Below are 20,755 nucleotides of genomic sequence, written 5' to 3' on the forward strand. Positions count from 1 at the left end.
CAGCCCCGGCCCTCGTAAAGGCCCGTCTTAACTGGCTGCTCTGTTTCGAAAAGAAGAGTAACGAGATCGTACGTAATCGGTGCTGCCCCCACCGGGACAGCAGCGCCGGCTGTTTTACGAGTAGAGGCTGGCGTTTGATCATTGCCCGTTACATGTCCACCTGCTGCGCTTCTCACCGGCAACAGGAGCACCGGCAAGACGGAGCTCCGGTGGGCAGCTCTCCGCGGCTGGGCTGGCAGCCAGCAGGTCCCAGCGAGCGGGTGCTCCTCAGGAAAAACCGTACTCCCCAGCGATGGCTTTCTTGCCAAGAAATTAAGCTGCTGTGTAGATGATAAAACTCGCTTTACAACACCCTTCTGAGACAAGGAAGAGCCTTTCCAGCCTCATAGTTTAAGTAAAAGAAGCATGTAACCATTGCAGTCGATAAATACTGAAAACATTCAGGGGAAAAATATCCTTGAAAGGCAGGTACCAGCCGTGGATGGAAAAGGCAAGATCAATACCATTATCACAATACTGAGGGGACTCTTCCTCAGATTTTGCAAACTGCACGGAAGGAAGCAGATTGCCAACCACAAGCCAGTATTTGGTTGACGGCACCCCTCGGTCCCCTTTCTTGTGAAGATTACATCAAGTGAGATGTCAGCAGGGACTGTGCCAAGTACCTGTGCAGGAGAATGTGGCTCGAAAGAGGTGACACACACGGCAGCGTGGGACTTGTTGGGACTCCCCAATAATTGTCAGCTGTCTTCTACTCTTGGTGCGGACAGTTGGTTCAGGCCAACCTGGCTCCAATGCCTCCTCTGATGGGTCCTTGTTGATCCTTGCCTGTTCCCAGGGCACTGCACTTGCTCTGCAGGTGGAGAGGGAGCCTTTGCAAATCGTGTAGGCAGGTAACTCACCTCTTCTGGGGACTTGCATTTTGTGCTGCTTTTTTCTTTGTAGTTAGCATCCACTTTTCTTCTCCCCTGCCGTCACATGCAAGTTAATTCTACCCTCTGTTTCCATAATCACTGTGTCTCTTCCTCCTATAAACACAGGAACTTGGCAGCAGTTCTTGGAGACAAGAACAGTAGTTGCTAACATAGGAAGGATAATGCCAACAATGAGACACTATTTCCAAGAAACTACAACAATCATAGCACGAGGAAGGCTGCACAGTGGACAGACACTTCAGCTATTCAAACCCAATTCTTAGCTTCAGTAAGAAATCTCCCCATAGGACTTCAGATAAAGGGAGTAGTGTAAGTTGAGTTTTATTAGACAGAGGTGGATTTCATACATATTGTATCTTAATTTTCCATTCTTCTTGTTCAGACATGTTGAGTGTACAGGTTTCCCATTTTTTAGTCAAGAAAGAAAAACACATCACACAAAGCAGCTGCATTCAACAATACAACAAGATCATTATTCACTTGAAGACTAGAAATGTGCCCAGAAAGTTTGCAATCATTCAGTATGCTAAAATATAGATAATAAAAAGAGTTAGTTACTGTTTAATGGTAAAATACATTAAAAAAATTCAGGTGAATCTAGAATGAAAACTCATGACTTCCTTCAGTATGGCACCACTCTATCGTTTCATTATAAATTTGTAAAAGGCACCACACATTAAAACTGTAAAGCAAGGGAGAAAACAGAATCAAGCAACTTTCCATGATTTTCTTTCTGTACAAATACATATATATCTTAAGGCAGGTGTTTTTATGTGCAAAATACAAGTATACAGCTAAAACCAATGTTGGTATCATATATTCTCATACTCACTTCTTCTTTTAGCAGTAACATTGGTGTCCAAATGTACAGTATATTGAAAACACTTTTCTCTAACAGAGCTCAAAATAGAAGGCAGGCTGGAAATATGGCCCTGATAACAATTAGTTTTTAAATCTGAAGAGCTTTTATGTAGACCCCTTAAAACATGTACAAACAGTCATTCTCTTTTTCTTGTTGTCTCTTCCTTTAGAAAGGTCCATATCAACTTGTTCACTATGTCAGGTTGATCCTGCTGGAGCCAATGACTGGCTTCAGACAAAATAGTTAATCTGAAATGATTTTTAACGTAAATCCGTGTAATTTCTGCCATCTCAACTTCCATAAACGCATCTCTTTCTCCCCATAACAGCAGGGTTGGCATGACGACTTCATGGTGCTGCAGAGGTAGGCAGCTTTAAAAAATAAAACACACTTAGTTAGGTCTTTTTTTACAAAAATCACCAGGACAGATTTCAGTCAACTTAGCTTTTGAAATCAACACGGTGAATCTCATTGCAAACTTTCTAGGTTCCAAGGTATCTTCTACAGTACCAAGAAAACACTCCTGTGACTCAAAGTCCTTTAATTGTTTTTAAGGATGGTAAAATTGTTAGAAGATACTTTTCCTGTATCATGTCTGTAATCAGCAGTTGATTGCAACAGAAGTCTTATTTTTGGAACATGAATGACGCTTCGGCATGGTGCACAGCTCAGGGGCCCCACGATCTCTGTAAAAGGGAATGTGGAACAACATGGCCAGAATTTTGTAGGTCAGTGGCTTTCCCTTGGTTGGTGAACGCTATGGCCAATTTCTGAACCTGCATTATTTACTGCAAATAGGTTTTAATGAAATATAATGCTTTGAATCACATTTAGACTACAGTGTTCAAGGCATCTAGCTGCCTGAGTAGCCAAACTGCTTTACCAAAAAATGGTTGTCTAGGAAATGGCAGGCTGACGTTTTTGGACACTATGGAAGACACCAGCTAGAGTGTTTCAGACCTACTCAAAATTAAATACCATGTAGTACAGCTAAAAATAAAATATCTGTAGAAAAAGATATTCTATAGAACATCGATGTCTGAAATGCTGAACGAAGTCAGTTACATTCACTCATCTATGAAATTCATGCTAACATTCAAAGTGCATCAGAGTTCCCTTTACAAAGAGCTACAGTATGTTTTTGAAGGCCTTGGACTTAGATACCTACATCTGGATGCAGTGAAAGAAAACTGTTCCTTAAAAATTTGCCTTTCATGGAGTCATAGTATCTTCAAAACCACAACATCACAACCCAGAGCTTTGGCAGACTAGAAAGCGTTTAAAGATAATACATTATAAGACATTTTATTGATACTTTGAAGAAAAGCCCTTAGAAAGTAAAATGTTAATAAAACTTATACCACCACAAGGACCTTCTTAAACTTTCAGTAAAAACTTATTATTTTTTCTTTATACAATTATTTTAAATGGAATATTTTATAAATATTTCCTCACATTAAAGGCAGACATTAGGAAAGATACAGGTGGCTAGAAATGAAAGACCATTTCAACATAAACAATATTAACCCACCAGAATTTATTCCAGCTCATCTATTTCAGAGATGGTGAAAAATTTATCTCATTTATGCTTGAATTGCTTCATCTTAGCCACATATTGTAACAGACTAGCTGTGACAATTCAAAACAGATTCCATCTGGTCAGATACAAATCTTTATTATACTAATGCTCAAACATGATTATTTTAAACCAGTAATGTATAAAGAAGATTTTCTGAACAAACTTTTATGACAAACTTAAGCGCTAGGTTGAAACCGAGGAGTTAGTTAAGAGACTATGCTCTGTAAAAAGGGAAAGACAAAGAAAATGGCATGCATTAGTTTAAGATAAGACAAAGAAATAGAGACTTTGAAGACATTCCTCCTCTCTACTTATACATAGTGTCAAGAAATATTAATAAAAGGTCACTTTAAATAATTTAATTTCATTTTGATTGATGAATTAGGAAAATTCTTAAAATGGCTTTTGTAGCAGTGGATTTAAAAATCTCACTTTTCAAACAAACTGACCTAACCCACTGAACCATAGTTTATTCATAGTATCAGTTTTAAAAATTGATAATCTGATTATCTGATTCAGTGCATTTAGACTAATCTCTTTACATTTTAAATCCAGTATCCTGGATCTCTTCACTATTTATATGTGTATTTTTTCACTACTGTAGGGTTTACTATTATTCTTTTGCGGCTAAGTGCCATACAAGATTTGTAGCCTCACTTAGGAAAACTCTACTGGGCTTTTTACGCACACTGCATAGATAAACAACATGTCATTTGTCATTGCCTATGAGCTACACTGTATTTCTTTTCAGTCTGGAATATGGCAAATTATATCTTGCCTGAAGTTTCTAGAAATCTCCTTTAACAAGGATTAACATGCAGATTTCACATTGAGAACAGGAAGTTCCACTCGTGAAGTTTATGTCTTTGAAAAACAGACTCAAACCTTCATACAGCACTGTTAGTTGACCAGCAGTTTTTCTGTAAACAAATACTGAAGTACTTAACTGCTATAAAAGAAGTAATCCCATTTTCTAAAAAATGGCATATCAGAAGAAATTCAAGCTTCAACTGCTTACCTTTCTCTAATCAAGCACGATACAAAAAGCTTTATGATTTTTATTCCAAAAATGTTTGTATCTAAAATTTAGTGAAGGAAATGACTGCTGTGCTGTGCTATTTATACAAGGATGTGTTGGTGATGGATAGAAGTAGGTGATTTCAATCATCTCTTTGGAAATAACTTTCCAGAAAAATTAAGCTCTGAAGAATGAAACTCCAGGTGGATAGTAATGAGTTGGAAACCTTTAACACATAGGTCACCATTGCCAGCCCACTGGGAGTTATGGTGAATACAAGTCATCAGCATCTAAGTGCTGCTCAACGGCTTTTATGAGAGGAAGTGAAAATTTCAATCCAGTTTTACTATTTAATGTTTCACATCCCATAAGGTGCGACCATCAGAATTGGTGGCAAGAACTGAATGAGCTGAAGACCAATCTTTTCCTTCCAGTCCGAAGCTTGCTGCATTGTGGCTGATAGTACCTATAATAACATTCTCTGAATTCAGTACAGGTATACTTTCATTAGAAAAATAAAGCAAACAATGCATAAACACACACACACACAGAGGAATTAATAGGTGTGAAGATACTTTCTGATTAATAACTGATACTAGGCTTTTTTTGAGCCTGAAAAGGCCTGAAACAATAGTTCAAACATACGCAGCTCTTACATTCATCTCATCTGAATCCCATAGCAATTCAGCTATCAGCTATCACAGATATTTCACCGTTATTGTCAGAGAAGCATCTGGGTAACGTGCTCACTCACTGGTGCGAGGTCCTGTGGCAAATGTAACGAGCAAGGCTCAGGGCGCTCACGCCTCTCCAGCTCCTCATTAGCCCTACCCTGGGGGCTCCTGCAGTGCAGTTGCAGGGCCAGGGAGCCACCGTGCAGCCGCACAGCTCCCCATTGCCCTTGGACGTCCCAGCTGATGTCATCACCAGCTGATGTCATCACTCTCTGCATAGTATACAGTTACCAGCACAGCCATCTCATTTATTCCCCATTGGTGTCTGTGCTTGGTGTTACCTTGTTTAGAAGAAAAGATACCATCTCTCTACTTTCTCATTCCAGTTTTGTCTCTTAGCCTGTACAAGACAGCACCTAGCTCAGATCTCCGTTTTCCTCCCAGTATTTTCCCTGCTGACTGCTCTCCTGACAGCGACAGCATGGAAGGCACAGAAAGAGCAGTAAAGGTCTTTTACTGACCTTTACTGCTTACTAGAGGAGGGCCATGAAAATGATCCGAGGGCTGGAGCACCTCTCCTACGAGGACAGGCTGAGAGAGTTGGGGTTGTTCAGCCTGGAGAAGAGAAGGCTGCGGGGAGACCTTATAGCAGCCTTCCAGTACTTAAAGGGGGCCTATAGGAAAGACGGGGACAGACTTTTTAGCAAGGCCTGTTGTGACAGGACAAGAAGCAATGGTTTTAAACTAAGGGAGGGCAGATTTAGACTGGATTTAAGAAAGAAATTTTTTGCAATGAGGGTGGTGAAGCACTGGAACAGGTCGCCCAGAGAGGTAGTAGAGGCCCCATCCCTGGGAACATTCAAGGTCAGGTTGGATGGGGCTCTGAGCAACCTGATCTAGCTAAAGATGTCCCTGCTCTTGCAGGGGGGTTGGACTAGATGACCTGTAAAGGTCCCTTCCAATCCAAAGCATTCTATGATTCCATGATTCTAAGGTGGCACTAAATTTGGACCAGGGAAAATGAAAAGTTAATCCACTTCAAAAATCAATTGAATTTAGGGAAGATTTAGCACTGTTGAAGACTGGAGGCAGTAAAGGAAAAAAAAAGAGTTCAATCCCACTCTTCTTGGTATAGTCCTTCAAGTTAGGGCTACAAGTCGTAAGTAAAGTATATGCAGAGTTAAAGACCTTCTGGCCCTGTTAAGTTTTCGGTAGATAAAAAGGGGGTGGCAGTCTCTAAGGCCAAGCCAACTCCTTCCAGGAAAGTTAAAACCATTAGAACACTGCTGGGGAAAATAAAATAAATATTAAGCTTGCAAAAATATTTCCTATTATGATACTATCTCTCAGTTTTAGTTTAGCATGCATACATACTCCCTGCTATACGTGCTTACTGCTGCCAGTGAGTCTGATGCAGGAACAAAAAACCCCAAGTTAGGGTTAGTTTTAGGCTTCGTTACAAAAAAACCTACCCCACCTTTTTAAAAAAAAGTCCAAACTCAATAAAATTAAAGTCAGACATGGTTTTGTAAAGTTACAAGTGAGGCTAACTTACTTGGATGCCGTATTATCTAGTAGTAGTATCTAATAATGAGCTCTTCATAGAGCCGTAGCAAATAGAGCATAGAACTGTAATGCAAACAATTAATTTATGTTGATTTTCTAAGTATTATTTAGAGATGGATCCTTGTGATTGCCATGGGTTCCATGAAGGAGGAAGGGTCTTTGCTTTATTAGATTTTGAAACAAAGACTCCTGATCTGCACTCTGATTGTGTCAGTGTTTTGTGTGGATATCTCATACATTCCCTTTGCATCACACTGCTTGACACTGAATGCATTTGTTACCTGTTGAGACTTCAGAAACAGATTTGCTTTTTTCCCCTCTACTTCAGCGGCAGAAGGTGCAATAACATGTTTGATCTCCAGGGGTCTCTAGAATATTTTACCTTGTTTCAGAATGTTGTACTCACCTGAAAATATTTCTGTAATGATTAATGGGTCCAGTTAATGCTCCAGGTTGTGAAAAGACATAGAGATAAGCTTCAATATCCTCTGCTGTTAATCTGCAGCCTTTCCTTCCAATTCCAGTGGCCTGGCTGGTAAATAAACTTTTCAGAACCTACAAAAGGAAGAATAAAAAGCCACCACATAAGATAGCTAGAAAATGTGATTTCTCTGCTTCAACAGGACACATCTTTCGAAAACCTATTTATACATTATTTAGAGTATAATAAATGTTTTAAATGCTTTTTTAGAGAGCTATGTGTAAAGCACGCAGTAAACTTATTTCTGATATAACTTACTTCAGAATAACCGAGTAGAGGCAAATATCAGGATTACCAAGTTACTCCGTTCTGCACCCTGACCTGCACCTGTGAGGGGCACAGGCAAGCGCAGGCACGTACTCTTCTTTGGGATGGACCCCAGCAGCGGACAGGGTGGGGGGGAGAATCATTCAGCACCTCTGCAGCTTGCTGTGCCCTGCGTGCGTGCAGCACCGGCAGCTCTGCGCTGGGCTGTATGCATGTAGGAGGATGCATGCCTGCCGCTGCTTTTTGCCTTTCTATATGCTTGTACTTATTTTTTTAAGGTTATACAAGGTGTCGGCCTGTTGGTTCCTCAGGTGGAATTAATCACCTGGCTGAATTTCATGCCCAGACTCCCAGGCTGCCTGCCCTGTAGCAGGCTCTGAGGGATAAGAGGATGTCTCACTGCACACAGGAGCTTCAGATTAGTCAGCAGGAGTTCCCCAAGCACCAAATGTGTCCCACTGGCATGGGCACAAGTCAAACCAGCTGACTGTCTAGGTGGAGTAATGCACTGTAGTGCTAGAGGTTAAAAGTACGTACCTGAACACCTCCCAGAAATGCAAAAGCAAGAGTTAATCTCAGAGACTCTGTGTATTTATATCCTACTTTATAAAAATATATAAAGCTTAAGAAGAAAAATCAGAAAGCTCCATATTTTTTCCAGTAATTATAACTACATCAGAAGGGATCAACGTAGGTGGCAATTCTTCCATCACTCACAGTTAAATATATAAACAAGAGCACTCATTTTGCTCACCTTGAAATCATTTACTGTAAACATGAATTCGGGAAACCATGGCATTTGGAAAAAGAAGTAGTAACCAGATTTAATCAATTGTGATGGATGTCGTAGAATGTATTCTGAAACAAAAATGCCCATGAATTAAAAATGAAAACTGATGACTCAAACAAAATTACTGTTAATATTACTATTTTTTAAACTTAAAGGAATGTTTTAAAAATATTACGTTAGAGCATGCTATGTGACAAAAGATGATTATTGTTTCAGGAGTTAAGTATATGATGTGGCCACTAAAACATACTTCTTCTATATGTGTTAATAGAAACAGTCAGCAAACCGGAAGCCTGCCAAAGATTAGGTGAGGGCAGTGACATTGGAGAGTTAAATTGCATGACAGGTTTTCACTTGGAGATCTATTTGTGTAGCTAGTCCAAAGCATTTTTTTCAGCTGTGGAATAAGAGACATAAATACAAGTCTTTAAGTATTTCTCTCATCAAAGATGTGATGTACAGAAATCTGTAGATGATAATCCACTTATGTTCTAAAGACAGCATCAATCCTGTTCACGAAAGTACAGTTGTCTTCCTGGCAATTTCAAGAACCGTAATCAAGATTACAGTGTCACTTTTTAAAGACATTGGAGCATATAACAAAAGAAAATGATATCGCCAAATTCGCATTAAGTCTTTCTTTTTTTAAATTGTAATTTTGTGTCTCCAGCGAGTTGCAACAGCCAACACTGACATTCAAATGTCTAACTTCCTTGAAGCAACCACAGAATGTATGCAGATACTAGGAAGTCTAGAACCTATCCTTTACAGATGCAAATTCAGGAAGGCAAAATTGCACTCCCAACATAATATCTGAAATTTTAATTGACAGTGAATAAAAATGGGTTTTAAAACAAAGTAAACTGAAGTGTCAGCTATCTTCTAAGCTTTTGTATCTTATACATTCTTAAATTGCATCACCCATTATATTTTTCCTTGATGGACCATCATCAACACTGCTCACTTTACTCTTCTGCACAATTTATAAACTGTGTATTTTCATTTAATCCACAGTAGAAAAAAGCTGATCCAGGGAGACTTTATCAAGCTACAGAACAGATTTTGTACTTTAACAAATATGCAAACAAATACGCAGAAGTACTATAATAAAATGTATTTGTCTTCTATACAGCCTGGCTCCTGCTCTCAGTGAAAATACCGCAAAAAGCTCCTGCTTGCTCAGGTGGTGGTGAACAGACCTTTCCTTGGGTAAGTGAGGCTTAACTACCTGGCAGTATGTTCTTTAATATCTTAGAAAAGCGCCCAAGAACACTGTGAGAACAACACGTGCGAATGGTTCTGATTCCACAGTGGTGTAAAGTCAGATTTACATTCAACTGAAATGAAAATTAAAGCTGCACTGAATATTCTTAACTACTTCTGGGGAAACGGGGTAACTTTTTTAATGCAAATAGGGTAAGGTCAGCAATTGAATAAATTAAAATTAGTGAGATACTACTCTCATTTTAATTACTGAATGTTGATCTAATCCTTATTAAATGTTTTGTAATTCTGGGTAGCAGACAAGCTCAAAGCCTGTCACACAACAAATTTTGCTAGTATACCTAAATCCTTGTTTCAGCTCACTACTAGTACATTCCTGAGCCTCTAGTAAGTAGCCTGGAAAGTAGCTGTCTTGTTCCAATGAATATTGTATAAGATCATAAATTGTCGCTTGTCACCTAAATCAGGATTAAATTCTAATGTCTGATTCACATTTCTACAAAAGCTGTTTTATGCAGATTTAATAATGCAGTGAGGCCTTGACCTAGGTGTAATGCAATATACACTTCTGTTCAGGGAATCTTATCCTGCCAAAGCAGTATAGAACAGATTCATGTATATGAAAATTATGTTTGTGGACCTTCAAGGATTACAAAAAACATCAGTAAGTTTGGTTGGAAGCGCTCCCACTTCCTACAATAAATTATTTCCAAAAGTCAAGTACCTGATACCTTACTGCTTCACAAAATACAGTCCAGATTGTAAGAGGCACTGCGTACTGGCAACTTACCTACTGAACATCTAAAGGGGCAAGTAGTTGGTTCTTCTTTAGCAACCTCAAAGCAAACACAATCTTAATGAAAATGCAGATACTCTGGATTAACAAAGACTACTATAAAACTCACCTGTAAACACAGAAGGATGAGGGAAATTAACCACAATCAGCTTAGTCACCATTTCAGGGTAACATATAGCCACTAACCAAGCGATCATTCCTCCCCAGTCATGGCCAATCAACACACACTTGTTGTATCCTACCACATAAACACAGATTTGTGCTTTTATTTCAGTGGAATTTGTATCCATACAAATTATCACATACAGTAAAATCATTACTGGGCAAAACAGGTGGTCCAGCACATTTATGAATGTAAGTAAGTACTTAGTACTGAACTGTGTCCATTACTAATGGCCAGAAAAAATAGTGCACTATTACAGTTAAAAAAATAACAAATAATTAAAATTATCTAATTGGACTTCAATTACACTTTAACAATACTACCTCAATGTCAAACTAAAGTCACTCGGTATCCAAATGGCCACCCTGTCCACATCTTGGCCAATGTAGGGTCAGATATACAATTCAACTTGCAGTCATTATAATGCATGTACATTTGTCATGTTTAGGCAGTTTGGAGTTTGAAACTGCAGACAGAAAGACTGAGCAATCTCCTGAGCGCCTGCTGAACAAAACTAATCCTTATGAATTTCTCTGAATATGGGAGGTTATCTAAGCACTGAACATCATCATTATGCAAAAAGTGGGCATTACACTTAATAGCCATATATATAGAGCATATATATACACACACATAAATACACACATTTATATACTTAGTAGGCCTGTAGCTTTTCTCCATATGCTGTTTTGATGGCAATTTTTAAAGTTCTCAGCACTCATGTACTTATTCTTCCATCGATAAAAATGGTAATTTAACACCAATAAAAGGAGGGAGAAAAATCATAACTGTGTTTTTGAAAGCCTAACCATTCCTCCTTTAACCACTGCTGGAATACATACCATAGTGTCAGATACCATCACCCTGCTCATTGAGGATTGTAATGCTGAGCACATACACTATAAATTAAATGTGTAAAAGCCAAACTGTTCAGAATTCTGACATAAATTTGAACACAGTTGTCAAAGCACCTTATAACCCCTCTTGAATAGAAATCTTTTGGAGCACTTTTGATATAATCAAGTTCTCCAAAAGAATTTAACTTGGGGTTAGAATAAACAAAGATAACAAGCCTCAGAAACACTTTTTCCAAAAAATTTTAAATCCCTATGAAATTGAATTATGATGAGAGCACTTCTCAAGCATAACCATGGCATTACCATGGAGATTAAGACAACCAACAAAGGTTGGAAAATGTAAACACAGTGTGGGGACTGCCTGCCCAATCTTTTGACAATATTCAAACATCACACACAAAGCAAATCCTAAATTAAAACCTTAGAACTGGAATCACTGCTTTATTATTTCTTCATGTGAAATGCAGTAAGTTGTTTCACTATCCGTACAGTATCCAGGGAATTAAAATGATTCAGAGAATGACAGTCTAATCCCTTGTCTTGCTATTGGTGTGGAAGAGAAATACCCTCACTAGGTGTTACAATTTACCACCAGAACAGCTATGCTTCATACTGAACTGGAAGGGCAAATTTTGCAGGGTTGCTTCAGCTCTAGACCGTTACACCATGTATTTGCCACATTTGCGTCCCTTGTTCTGCCTTCTGTTCTTCTCACTGTTGTATAAGACAGAGTGATTCAGCTCTTAAGAACCGACTACTGTGCGGGAGTAGTATTTTGGGATTTTTTTTTAATACAGCAGATGTACTGTCATCATCTTTATAAAGCCCACAATATTTATTCTATCTTGTTTGTGCAAGAAGAATGTCACCTGATTTAAATTCTTTGGTCTGCAAGTGCTATTAGACTGTAATTCAGAACATTATCCACTAAGTGCAATGGTTAGGAGTAAGTGAAGAGCTTCTTAGGGAAAAAGACCATAGGTTTGTACTGCTGGATTTCACATGACATAGGGAAGATTTTTTTTTTTTAAACTCATGATGGAAAACCATCTTTACATATTGTTTATACTGACATACACACCATAATTAGAAAACAAAACTTTTTTGTTGATAATAGTTCATAAAATATGAGTATCCTTAGATTTATATCTATACATATCTGTAATGTGTATATATTAAAGAGAATGCAGTTTAAAAAAAATCAATGCTAGCTCTTTATGTTTTTTTTCCCAGAAAATCAAGTCATCTATGAGCTGAGTAGTTTGTCTTCTACTAACGCACCTAGAGATTCCAAAATATCCTTTATATCTGTTATCAGGCAATCTAACTTGTAATTTTCTTTGTGAGAAGGAGCATCTGTTTCTCCATAGCCTCTCAAATCCAGGGCCACCACTCGATATTCACTTTTAAATTCCCGCAATTGATGGCGCCAAGAATACCTAACAAAGGGGAAAAAAAAGTTGGAGTTACAAGGTCAAGCAGTATGATACCAAAATGCACTCAATGCTTTTGCTTCCAAATAGTTGAGAGTAAATTAGCACGGCTTTGTTTGCAATGAGATTTTTTTCTTTCTGTGGTATGCTGATGGTCCTTTGTGGCTATAGTAGTTTTGTGTTCCCTTCTTGAATTCCCCAGTAAGGAAGTGCAGCTGCCAGAAAGGGGGCATGGCCAGAGCCTGGGTGTTTCAACAGTTCCTGGAGTCTGGCATGGTCCCTTTGCTGCAAAGGAAGCAGGCATAAACCAGAGCACACAGAGGACTATTCTGTTTTATCCTTGGAGCCATAGTGTCATCAAAAAAGTAAGGTCTGAAAAGCTCTCTCTTCTCCCTGGCTTGCTCACACACACATTTTGATGGAGTAGGGAAATGTGCCTCAAGGCATGGTTTGGGTTTTTTTCTTCTTTTCAGAAAAGGAATGTCAGATAATTCATACACTAAATAAACCAAAGAAAGAAATACAATGAATAACAAATTAACTTGGTGAAGTTTGTGTGATTTATATTATGTACACTTTCCTCTGTGTCTCTATGCTGCCAGGATTGCTCCAGAACAATCTCTCAATGTGTTGGTACTACACAAAGTATTTCATTGCTAGTGTTTCTATGGAAAAGAAGGATAACATTACACACATTAAAAGACATACAAAATTAAGAATTCAGGCAAAGGCCTGGGCTATTCCTCATTCTGTAATAGTATGTAGTGACTAGATGTGTGTTATGAAGCAAAAATAACAAGAAAACGGTGGGTCTGCAAGAACTACCTGCCCTTCAACTGTTACTGAAACCAACTAAATTTCAGAATAGCCAGTACCAAGACAGACATGGTCTTATCTTATACTGTAATAGAAAGATACACAAAACCCATGATCCTTCTAGGCATATATAATAATGGCTGCATCCCTCTGTGCTAGGATCAAGCTTTTACTTCTGCTCTTGTTTCAACAGTCTCAGATAAATGATATATGACATTTGGATCGTCAATGATTGTAAGAGCGATGCACAGAATTCCACCTTAATTCAAATATCAGACCATTGGCTCTTCCACTTTAGCTTTGCCTCCAGCCTAGTAGGGATTTTGTACATAAGTAATATTACAGTAACACTCATTAATTATAGAAATTTGTACTCATATAAACAGAACAGTCAGAACTTTTTCATTTCAGTACCATACAATGCAAACACAAGATTTAGCTGAGATCCCCAGGAATGTAATTTTTAAAGGCATTATACAACGACTGGGAAGCTGAATTTGCCATGGTAACTGCTGTAGCTATCCTATATACTTCAGTAAGAAGAAACAACGAGGCCCACAAATAAATAAATAAACTATTTTTGTTTTCAGAAAATGTCTACTGGCTATCCTCATCTTCTGTTTTCACAACAGTTCATCGATCACCAAATGTCTGACCTACCAAATGGGTAAGTTTTATATTCAAAGAAATCCTTCTACAACATATGAAATGGAACTATTGGACAACTGCTTTGCAAGCAGAATTTGGAAATGTTGGTGAATGCTTTTGTTTTCATAAGGTTGAATAATGGAAACTATTTTGTTACTTTCTGATCGCGTTACTTCTGAAAGGCAGCTTGTACAAAATTTAGCAGCTCACACACAAGTCTTATAGGTACCCAGCTGGCTCAACACATTATGCCCAATTTCAAATATTTTATTATCACCTTTCTACAACATTGGTACTAATTTTCAAGTTCTTAGGCATCTAAAGCGCTTAATAGCTCTGGTACATTACATTCTTAAGTGATCTTTCCTTTGCAGACAGTCTCAATCACTCTCACTAAGGTCAGTATTGTCTAGTTATAGTTGTCCTACTTACAACCTTGAGACATTTGAAGGCAGAAGATTTGTTACAATTAAGAATTATAACTGTGAATTATATCCATTTTGGGTTTTTTTTTCCCTAGCGAAAAATACAAATTTGATGCTGCTTTAAATATCTCTTAAATTGTGATTATTTCATCTCATGCTCTCTGAACAATCTGTATTCTTGCATAAAAAAATCTTCACTGATTGAATTAACAAACCAACATCAGTACTGGTAGTGTGACTATTTTATAGACTATTGGCACATAGTCTTCTTTTTAAAAACAGTTATATAAACTATGCTATTGGTGGTCCCAGTGACCTATATAACAGTTTCTCATTCATTCCTTTTGAATGGTCAGATAATACAATATATTAACTGTCACTTAAAGCATGACTCACCATTCTAAACTGTAAGAATGGCTTTCTGCTTTTTGAAAATAATATACCAGATCTCAGTAGAATATGTATATAAAATGCTAAATTTTCCATTACTATTCCCACTGTAGGGGAAATCAGCTGTAGTTTCAGCTGTCTTATTGTGTTAGAATGCACATTATGCAAGGTATGCATGTTTGCACAGAATATGCAACCCCCCCCATCTAACCGTCTTTTTAATTAACAAGTTTACAGTTTTAATCCTTTTAGATAGCAATTTATTATTAGAGCAATCTACTTCTTTGAAAATTATCTCAAAATAAATATGACTTTCTGCTACCATCCTCAAGGCCGTTAGTACCTATAGGAAATTGCTAAGGGAAGAGAACTGACCTCCGTTTTACCTGGGTCAATTTATCATGGTATGACCTGAGTCCAGCTTTAAAGATCACAGTTCCAACAGTGGAGCCTAGCTCCATATCTGAGTTTAGAAAGGAAAAGGATCATTTAACTTGCTGAATTACTGGCATCACCATTTCCACTATTCCCTTATTGTTTTTTTCAGTGCAAGTTCTGTAAGCCATGCTTCACTAGTTAAACCTGGCAATGACAGCCTGAGCAATGTGGTTAAATCATTAGACACATGACTGCTTTTCATTGTTATAAACAAACATTTAGCATTGGGTTTGATTCATCGTCATCTTATGATGAACTAATAATAGAACCTTTTTCCCTGAGTAGCATTCTGAAATTAGGCTGCACAATAGCCTATAGAACTCATAGTTCTTCTTCCCCTCCCCTAGTTAAAAATTAACATATAGTATTTTTAATAAATGCAGCAATCCATATTGCACTTAACATATAATGAATCCTCATTTTAACACCGTCTGGTATAATTCATAAGTTTAGCCATATTAGTACAAATGTTATCCAAACAGGAAATTCATTAAAAATGAGCAGTTCCTTCCCAAAGTTTGAAGAGAAGTGTACATACTTGGGGAAAAATGGATTGACAATGCAAAAAAGATGGTTGGTTTGCGACAGCCTGCACAAATTTTTTGTGGATGCTGCAGTTAAAAAATGTTTCAATGGTTTGTTCCCTACTAAAACTTCATGCCATTAGTTAGTACTCATAGATATATAAAACGGATCACGCCAGGGATACTTAAGCTGAGATGATCACTCTCAGGTATCTTAAGCAGCCTCTTTCACACAAGAAAAGCACATAGGGAGTTTTACCAGAATTCTGGAAAGCCATGAAGCAACAGCATGAGTGGTTTACCCCTTTCTCCGGCAGCCACATAGTGGAATCTTAACCCTGAATCCTAAAACGAGATAAAAAGAAGTGTGTTTTTATTGCTGCATTAGAATTGCTATACTGGGATTTGAGAATGAGTATGGTTTCAGACAATATTCTAAGAAACAATTTATTGCCCCATAAAAAAAAAATACCAAATTGTCAGGTTTTGAAGCTGAAGTCTTCTGTAATTCTGAGATCAGGTATCTGCTACACCCTGGCAATGCTAAATATCCCACCCCAGCTGCCACAGCTTCTTCCAGGGAGGACCATCTTTAATACACGTCAGGCTGTGTCGACTATGTGCCAGTTCAGCCATGAGCATGCTAACCCTTCTGAAAGAGCACCGCCTGGCACGGTGACTGCGAAATGCAGATTAGTGTCGAAGCTAGCACCTTGCTTTCACATAGACACGAGTCATGTGCTTTACGGAAAGGCTTTAAGACACAGTATACTTTAAATGCACTTTCAATCTTTCAGTTAGTTTGTAAGATTATGCAACTATTTAAAACCATTACATTGCATTTTGGCACAATTAAAGGACTGCACGGATTCTTAAGAACCAAAAGCAATCAAAATTAAGTAACTAGAAAGCAAGTGGGTTTTGCTCATTTTTACTACTCAAGGTTTCAGACTCACTTCAAGAAAGCAAGCCATAATGTTATAATCTTCTTTCCGCCCTGTCTATAGTCACTATTTCTGATGCACCTTTTAAGAAAATGGGTCTTATGAGAATTACCAGCAGGCAAGTTACTTATTGTTAGCAGTGCAGAGGCTGAACACTGAAATGCCGTTGAAATGAATGGATGTACGCAAGCTTACACTAACTCAAGGTCAAATCCAGTAGAATTTAAATAAGCTGAAATTATTACCTAGAGGGTTTAATGAATTCTGGCACAAAAGTGGATACAGAAGTTGGGAAAGAGTGCACAAAATACAATACGCTGTTTAGAAGTCATGTGAAGGAAACTGCAGGAAGAAAGGTTATACAGCTCCTGAACAAATGTCAGAGCCTGCACTGTCTCTGCTGTTTTAAAGAGGGAAAAAAACCCCCATGCCTTTGCTGTACATCAAGAGCTTATATCATGCCAAGGACCACAAATGCATAGAAAAAGTTTTTCTTGCCAGAGATGCTTCAAATTCTCTGAGCTACCTGGGCACTGCTAAGTCACCAACTAGCTACAAAACTATTAACTTACATCTTGATTCTTGAAAGGGCTCTGAAAAGGGAACATCTGGGTTTTTTATACTCACTATGGATATAATAGGGACTTTTTGCTCAGTTCTGCCCAAAATTACACTGATATTTCTCCTCTGCCAATGAAGTTAAAGTCCCTAGAGGTAAAAGTATCTATGCATTTCTAAGTACTTAATGATCTCTTCCTAGTAAATCTTAGGGCCATTACATCGTCTGCACCATTCCCCATATCACCCTGCCTTTGATCCTTTCCAATTTAAAAAAGTAGAATTTTCTCGGCTTCCTTCCATAGCTTCTCATCTCAATTTAGTGAGTAGTGGGTAAGCCCTCCTCCATCCCACTTCTTTCAGTTAGTGTCCTCTAGGGATTTACCTTCAAAGTTTTTATTTTAATCTGTTTATTGCTTTTAAGGACATCCCCTTTACTCATACAAATTCAATCCCCAATTGTACAGCAGCAGTTTAAATGTCACATGCCCCAAACTAAACCCATCCTCTACCTTTTCAGTTGCTCCTTTCTGTCCCCTTTTTTCTGCCCCCCAAACCAGACACAGAATGTTGCCATCTTTTCTGAAACACACTTTTTTCTTTGTTGTATTGAAATCTGTACAGATCTGTAGGATACGTGCGTTTGGAAAGTAACACATTAGCCTGCTGTTACGCAATGGCAGGAGGGTTTCATATTTCCTGGAATGAGCAATAGACTGTTGTACTGACAGCAATTTCATTTTCCTCCAAATGCTCTTTTATTGCTGTCACCCTCCTCACTTCCCCAGCAAGCCATTCATTTACTGCTGGGTGCTATAGGAAAAAAACCCGTGGTATATGAGTACAAAAGCACATGTATGCCTCCTAATGATAGAAAAAAACCCCAAGCAAATAATGAGAAACTGGGAGGCTCAATAATTTTAGTACTGCTTTAACATTAGTACTGCTTGGCACAAAATCATCTGCACAGATCCCTGAAAACTGAGATCTCTGTGCTCATTTTATTAAAAGCAACACTTGACAAAAATTTGCAGTGCATTCTTTGCTCACCTGTAACTACAAAGAAACCGAGCCAATACAACTTCATTTAGAGCGTCTGGTGGGGGAGCAAATCACAGGTAGAGATCTGAGGCAAGTATAAAAACCGACTGGTGGCTTTAACCGTACAAACCTTAGAGACGGGACGTATCTTCCTACTCTACGCTCTCCCTGCGACCCTGCACGAAAGGAGCTCCCAGGTGCAACTGGGCAAACCGTAAATAACGGGGAGGGCACGGCAGAGGAGGGTGCGGGCAGCGACGGGGCACGTACGGCACGCGGGCTGCCAGAGACCCGGGGCCGGCGAGCGCCTCCCCCGCCCCCCGCGCCCCGGCCGGCTGGGCGGGCACCGCTTCCTCCCAGGGCAGCCGGGCCGGGCCCGGCCTGCGGCCCCGCAGCGAGCCCGCCCGGGCAGGGCAGGGCAGGGCAGGGCAGGGCACGGCTTCCCAGGGGCAGCAGAGGCAGACGCGTGCCGGCGCATAAATGCGCGCAGGTGTGCGAGCAGGCACGGAGAGCCCGCACGGTGCCCGTCGTGCACACGCATGCACGGGAGAGCCCGCACGGTGCCCGTCGTGCACACGCATGCACGGGAGGGCAGGCAGGCAGGCAGGCAGGGGTGCCACGCACGGGAGGGACGCGCGCACGGGCGCGTGTGCGCACGGCGGGGCCCGCTCCCCCCGCCTCACCCTCACCCTCACCTTGATCCGGACGTAGCAGTGGGTGCCCAGGGAGGGGTCGTTGAGGCAGGCGGGGGGGTTCTCCCGCACCACCCAGCGGAAGGTCTCGCCCGGGCGCCGGCCGATGCTCCAGAGCAGCCGCAGCCCGGCGATGCAGGCGCACACCCCGCAGTAGCTGTACACCAGCGCCCAGAACAGCAGCGCCCGGGCGGCCCCCATCACCCGGCGGGCGGGCGGCGGGCACGCAGCGCCGGGTCTCGCCATCGGGCCCCGCCGCCGCCGCCGTCCCCGCCGGCCGGGAGGGGCTCGGAGCGCCGCCGCCGCCAGGAGCCGCCCGAGCGGAGGCACCGGGAGCGGCGGCGGCGGCGGCGCGCCCGCCCCGCGGCCCCCCGCGGCCCTCGCCCCGCGCCGCCGCCGGGCACAGCGCCGCGCCGCCCGCCCCGCCCGGCTGCCGCGGCCCCGGCCGCGGGTGTGCCCGAGCGGCGGCCCGGGCTCGCTAGGCCCCGGGCAGCACTGGGCGGGGGGGCAGGGCGCCGCGGCCGGGGGCGCGCCCATCAGCTCGGCCGCGGGGGGCTCTCCCCCCCAAATATTTCGCGGTGCAATAAGGAGAAGCCGTCCCTGGAGCACAGGAGCGGGGCTGCCAGCTGCGCGCCCCGGCAGAACGGCCAAATACGCCGCAACTCGCTTGAAATGTCATTGCGAAGAGTGCGGCTGGGGGACGCGGGACAGCCTCACCTCTGGTGCCTGCCAGAGGTCCTTGCTTTGCCTGCGCTCCGATCACGTACTTGATCGCACGTAACCTTATTTACGTGGGAAAGGAAGCATATAGGTGTGTGGCTACAATCTAGTGTTTTTCAAGACTGTACCTTCTTTCACTGCTGCTTCACTGTCACCCATTTAAAGGCGATTTTGTAAACGTATTACAATTTTAGTTATTACATGCTATTACTATGAATATTTCTTAAAAAGATACACATTTTGAGCTCCAGCACCAACATTTGTAATTTTTTAAATTTAACTTATTCTGGTGGAGATACTCTCTAGAAGAGGAAGTTGGATCATCACTACTATGTTCCAACAGAGTTACTTTGGTACTGAGATCTCAGCCACCCAAGGCTGACATGAGAAGCTGAACAATTTTAGGCCTGTCCATCACTTGTAAATTGCTCCGTGCACAAGGCAAGGAGTGACGGTCACGTATGAGGCCGCAGATGCTGGGATAAGAAGAAAGGCTCCAGTCAGCACCTATCCTGTATTAACCTACTGATAAGCAGGGTAAAGGGTAATTTAGAATCAGAATGGTTCATGTAACCCCAAATTGTAAGAAAAAGCATAACTATATCAAGCAATTGATTTTACATGTTATAAAAATGCAAGTTATGAAAAATTACAGTTCAGTAGTTCTGGAAGATACCGAAATGTGGACAGAGCAGTTGCTGACTACAAGAAAAGCAGAGTTGAGCTTGCATGTCAAATCCTGACAAGTCCTGATCCAACTCAGCGCACAGCCTGCTCACCTTGATCTAAACCTCCTTGGTCTAAACCCCTTGCTTCTCAGACTAGAGGGTACAGGCAGGTTCGAGACATAGAGGCCACGTGAGAGTCACAGCTAAGAACGTAGGCCTGTGTGCAACTGCCTGTCTTTTTTGGGG

At 40.8% G+C, this 20,755-nt stretch overlaps 1 protein-coding gene across 2 annotated transcripts; it reads right to left on the reverse strand.

Annotated features, from left to right (window-relative positions):
* Positions 1–1,239: 1,239 nt before the first annotated feature.
* Positions 1,240–19,747, reverse strand: EPHX4 (epoxide hydrolase 4). 2 transcript variants are annotated; one of them, XR_012776593.1, is made up of 8 exons: positions 19,125–19,747; positions 16,146–16,231; positions 12,494–12,651; positions 10,302–10,430; positions 8,137–8,240; positions 7,041–7,189; positions 2,966–3,065; positions 2,045–2,168 (listed from the first exon to the last, which is right to left on the reverse strand). XR_012776593.1 is itself a non-coding variant. In XM_075508385.1 (7 exons), exons 1-7 carry the CDS (start codon positions 19,656–19,658, stop codon positions 1,934–1,936), a joined length of 1,395 nt encoding a protein of 464 aa, XP_075364500.1. In that variant the 5' UTR covers positions 19,659–19,741; the 3' UTR covers positions 1,240–1,933. The 2 variants fall into 2 exon arrangements, 1 of the variants encoding a protein (XP_075364500.1); XM_075508385.1 differs by lacking the exon at positions 2,966–3,065 and having other exon boundaries at positions 1,240–2,168; positions 19,125–19,741.
* Positions 19,748–20,755: the final 1,008 nt, after the last annotated feature.

The sequence above is a fragment of the Mycteria americana genome, chromosome 7 (assembly GCF_035582795.1).
Source record: "Mycteria americana isolate JAX WOST 10 ecotype Jacksonville Zoo and Gardens chromosome 7, USCA_MyAme_1.0, whole genome shotgun sequence".
Classification (NCBI taxonomy): domain Eukaryota; kingdom Metazoa; phylum Chordata; class Aves; order Ciconiiformes; family Ciconiidae; genus Mycteria; species Mycteria americana.

Coding starts and splice junctions, on each gene's coding strand:
- EPHX4 (XM_075508385.1), bottom strand. CDS start 19,658: ATGGGCGCGCCCCCGGCCGCGGCGCCCTGCCCCCCCGCCCAGTGCTGC. Junction 16,232..19,124: donor ACTGCTACGTCCGGATCAAG/GTGAGGGTGAGG, acceptor ATCTCGTTTTAG/GATTCAGGGTTAAGATTCCA. Junction 2,169..7,040: donor CATTACAGAAATATTTTCAG/GTGAGTACAACA, acceptor TATTTTTTAAAG/CTGCCTACCTCTGCAGCACC.